Source organism: Olea europaea, unplaced genomic scaffold (assembly GCF_002742605.1).
Source record: "Olea europaea var. sylvestris unplaced genomic scaffold, O_europaea_v1 scaffold1899, whole genome shotgun sequence".
Taxonomy (NCBI): domain Eukaryota; kingdom Viridiplantae; phylum Streptophyta; class Magnoliopsida; order Lamiales; family Oleaceae; genus Olea; species Olea europaea.
In genome coordinates this window covers 39159-44020 of record NW_019236796.1, presented here as the reverse complement: position 1 = coordinate 44020, position 4862 = coordinate 39159, and the positions used below count along the sequence as shown (strand labels likewise).

General features: G+C 34.6%; 1 protein-coding gene across 1 annotated transcript in view; it reads left to right on the top strand.

The window, feature by feature from the left end:
* The window catches only part of LOC111378899 (NEP1-interacting protein-like 1), a 1768-nt gene extending 615 nt beyond the window's left edge, over window positions 1-1153 (top strand). Inside the window, exons 2-5 of the mRNA XM_023002175.1 lie at window positions 73-251; window positions 377-460; window positions 551-721; window positions 804-1153. Of these exons, the coding sequence (XP_022857943.1) occupies window positions 73-251; window positions 377-460; window positions 551-721; window positions 804-926 (557 nt within the window). The 3' untranslated portion in view covers window positions 927-1153. The remainder of the gene's footprint in view (window positions 1-72; window positions 252-376; window positions 461-550; window positions 722-803) is intronic.
* Window positions 1154-4862: the final 3709 nt, after the last annotated feature.

Here is a 4862-nt window from a genome sequence, read left to right as displayed (position 1 = left end):
GTATTTTCTCTGTTTCTCTGGTATTCGTTATTGAAGCTAAAGAAGAAATTTTGGTTTGTTCCTCCATTGCAGTTGGTACTTTATTAGGAGCAATGACTGGAGCTCTAATCGGGCAAGAGACCGAAAGTGGGTTTGTTAGAGGGGCTGCTGTTGGTGCCATCTCTGGTGCTGTTTTCTCAATCGAGGTCTTTGAGTCTTCCCTGCTTTTATGGCAATCAGATGAATCTGGTGTTGGGTGCATATTGTATTTGGTGAGCAACGGGCTTTACCCGATAGATCATCCCGTTTAGATTAGTTGTATGGTCTAATTAATGGTTGAACTGCTTAATTGAAACTTTATTTACACATTCATGATTAATATTTTGAAATTGTGTAGATTGATGTGATTGTGAGCCTTTTAAGCGGTAGACTCGTCCGGGAGCGCATTGGTCCAGCTATGCTTAGTGCTGTGCAAAGTCAGGTATGATTTTATTTGATTGACAAAGTATAGGGATTAAACAGAAATTTATTTTGGAGATGTTCTGAACAATTTTCATTTTTCTTGAATCAGATGGGAGCTGTGGAAACAACGACCTTTGAAGAGGTCGCAAACATTTTTGACACAGGTGGATCTAAGGGTTTGGCTGGAGACACAGTCGAAAGGATCCCAAAGATTACAATTGGTAAAGATGAAAATGTTGATGCTTCTGGGGAGAGAGTCTCTTGTTCAGTCTGTCTCCAGGTACTATTAATCACAAATAATCTTGTTTCCTTCAATGATCAGTTGCAAAGAAATCTCATGGTAGTGTCTTCTAAACATTCAGGACTTCCAGGTCGGGGAAATTGTTCGATGTTTGCCTCAGTGCCACCACATGTTTCACCTACCTTGCATTGATACCTGGCTGCTTAGACATGGATCTTGCCCAATGTGCAGGAGGGACTTGTAATCTTCACTTCTCTGTAAATTATATATACATAAAATGCTACTTTGATTTCATCATACCTACATCTAGGGTTTCTTTATTTGTTAGATATACCCGCAATTACACAAATTTTCCACGTAGCTATATGTAATTTAGATTTGAGCTTGAGTAATTGAGTTTATTCATTGTACTTGGATCACATTCTGTATAGTGAATTTTGGGATATTAGAGGGATTTTTATTCTTATAAGATATCATGATATTAGTTCTACTTAATTTTGTTTCCTTCATAAAGTGGAAAGCAATTCTCATTTAAATGATTTCGTAGGAAGATTTTGTGAGATTTTCGATCCTAGAGAGTGGCTTTAGAATGTGGAACTTGTGTATTGAGCGACTGTCCTGGATCAGCCACGATGTAATCTGTGATGGTTTGAGATAAATTGAAAAATGAAAATGGGGTTTTAGGTGTTTAAAATATTAGAGGCTGGAAAGATAGTTTTTATTGCAGGGAGAAGGCCCCCCGTGGAATTCATTAGAGACAAGTTCAAACCTACATAGAACCCAAAGGATCGTAGGACCTAGGTAAAGTCTAGATAAATGGTCACATTTCTTACACAATAACAAGCATGATTATAACAAAATGGCAGCTGATGATGGATTCAGAGCTGTTGAAATTCATATTTAGTGAGAGGTTCAAACTCACAATGGAACCTAACACGAACATATTCAATCCTATGTTATGAAAAATTCACGTATGATAATAAGGTTCGGTTTTGAGGGGGACCTGGTGAGAGTTTGGATAAATGGTCGCATTTCGATCTTGGGTTTATTTAAGAGTATGCATCAGAGCTGTTTAAACTCATATTTAGAGAGAGGTTCAAACAGAATTGGAACCTAACATTCATTACTACGTTATGAAAACTTCATGTGTTATAAGAAGGTTTGATTTTGAGGATGACTTGGTAAGAGTTTGAATAAATGTTCACATTTCTTTTGAAAGAACACGTGATTCTAACAATGTGACAACTGATTATGCATTACTTGTGGTTTATGAATCGAACAGTCGAAATTCATATTTACTCAAGGTAAAGGTCTCATGTATACTTAGAAAAAGGTATTATGCCACTTTTATATCCCACCCTATTCACATGTAGATGACATTTTGTGAAATGAAGGGACAGTGAAGGCGCATCATACGTTTAAAGTCAAAAACAATAATAACGTTCACACAAAAAATGAGCAACGCGTAATAGAAAATTCACGGACTAACTTTTTTTTGTGGAAAAAAAAGGCTAGAAATGTCTTGTACGCGGACGGAGAAAAGTCAACTTGACATGCACCACCGGTTTTTATGTCGTGTACGAAGTTAGAAAAATTGACAAGAAATGGCTTTCGTGGGAAAATTGAAACATTCATTCTTCCTTGACTCTTTAACCAGCCTTTGAAGTTTGAACAAAGAAAAGCTGTGTGATAAACAAAGGGTTAATTAATTTCAAATTTCACCATACTTGTCGGTAGATTACTGAACTTTGATTTGGTGTGCAATTTAGTGTCCCTCTTTGGATTGTGTCAATGAACCTACAAGAATTAGTTGACATGCTCATCAAAATTAACGATGCGTCAATGTGTCTGCTCATTTCTCATATTTCGCTATTTCCAGTTGCCTTTTGAATATCAAGTTAATTGCACTAGAGGTCATTGAACTTTCGTCATAGTTGCAATTTGGTAGAATAAGGCATCCCAGGCTCGGATCAACTTTATGCATCGAGCTGTGTGTAAAAAAAAATAAAAAATCGTGGTAGAGTTGGGGTAAAGAGTCGCTCTAAATATAGACAAATTCGAGCATACCAATTTATTTTAGTTTATCGATTGTGTTACACCCAAATCAATAAACTAAAACACATGATTTTCAATGGTATGACTATCTTCCATGTCTTAAGATTCAAACATTAGAAATATCATAGACACGGAGGAAAGAAAAGTATGGAATTATTCATTTCAGCAGGTGTGATTAGAGTTCAAATTGGTCCTTAAAGTATTCTTTAACCCTATTAGCCACCGAGATGATTAACGGTTTCTGACTGAATCTCAATATTTAAAGATATTGGAATTCATTCAGCGGAGACCAATTTGGATACACGAATAATCCAACAAACAGTTGATAACTTAATTAAGACAATAGAAGACAGGCAGACAGAAAAGAATGTATGTGTTAAGCTCCTAGTCGTTGATAACAAAATCAAGAGTAAACAGGTTCCCGGCCGGTTGGTTTTGGTCCAAGTCTGACCCTACTTCTACTTGGTCGGTTTTGGATTATTCTGAAGTCAAACCGATCATTAATTGATCCAACTCGAAACCGGTCGTCTCGTTGACAATTTAAGCCCTAGTTGCTTCATCTTAGATGGTTTAAGTCGTAGTTATCAGAGACCCATTGTCCGGGACTATGAAGGTTTGGCTCGATCAAGTCATCGGACAACAACAAACTGTTCAGCCTGATCAAAGCTTCAAACCAGACAATGAAGCTAGCAATTTTACTAAAATATTGATGAGTAACCTATTAATCCGATGCTTTGATCGCTTCAACTGTGTTATTTATTTTGACCATTTTATCTGTTAATTATTAGAAAGAATTTTAATTGCGAAAAATAAGGTCAGGCTCTGCCAACTTTCAGGGAGTATGACTTGGTTTCCATTCTATTAATACGGTTGTGATGTACGGAAATCGTCAATGTACCAACAATCGCCTATATCCATTTTTCAACTTTTTTTCCCCTAAAAGTTTACTGTACGGTGATACATAGTTAATTATTGTGTTCAAATTTTAATTACTGGGTTGAAAAGTTACAGAGAAAATCATTGTAAGGTATGGTTATGCAATCAAAATAATGAAAAAATAATACTAAAAATTGATAAATTATCGTGAATAATATTTGGACAATTGTTTTTATATTTACATAAGGTTAATAATATTCTTGTAGAATGTAGAATTCTTGTTTTTCTTTGAACAAGTGTTTTTTTGATTTAATTTCACATAATAAGAATAACAACAAAATGAAAATCGTGAATTTGGTAACTATCGCGCACTCCAACACATGTAAGTGTCTTAAATTGAGTTTCCTTCCAGTACACAGTTCAAAAAGAGTTTTTGGAACTGTCTTACTAGGAAACTACGTCTTTTAAGAAATTTAGAGATTGGACCATGGCATTGTCCAGTTTCATCATACTTTCCATAACATTTACTACCTTTATTAGATTTAATAATTTTCACATTTTTGTCTAATTGTCATTCAACTTTATTGACAAAGATCTTTAAAATATTTACAGTTTGAGACTTTTCATGCAGCAAATAGACATAATCATAACATGAAAAGTCATTAATAAAGGTGATAAAATACTTCACTTAATGGTGGAATATTAAAAGGCCCTAAATATTGCTGTGCATTATCTCAAGAAGTTGTGTGCTTCTTGTGGCTCATTTCTTTGTGTGCTTGATTTGTTTACCCTTAATACAATCCATACAAGTTCCAAGATTACTAAAATTCAAGTGAGGAAGGATTCATTCTTTACTAATACTTCGATCATTTCTTTGGATATGTGACCAAAATGTTTATGCCACAAGTTAGAAAATTGTTTATTCAACAAAGCACATTTAGTACCAACATTATGATACAAGGTTAAAAGAGTCTCGATAAAGAGGTTATTGAGCTTTAATTTATATGAGCTATCATAAAGAATAGTGAACCCATAAGATGCTTTTGTTTAAACAACTTAATCATTTATTTCCATTGTTACAGAAATATCCAATATAGTCAAGTTTCGAAAAGAAAACTAAATTACGAGAAATAGAAAGTACATAAAGAGTGAAAAATATAAAAGCTCAAGACTAGCTAACCAAGAGAGGGGGTGAATTGGTTGTACCAACTTTTTTGAAAACTAATTCTAAGAATACAACAAATGCTTA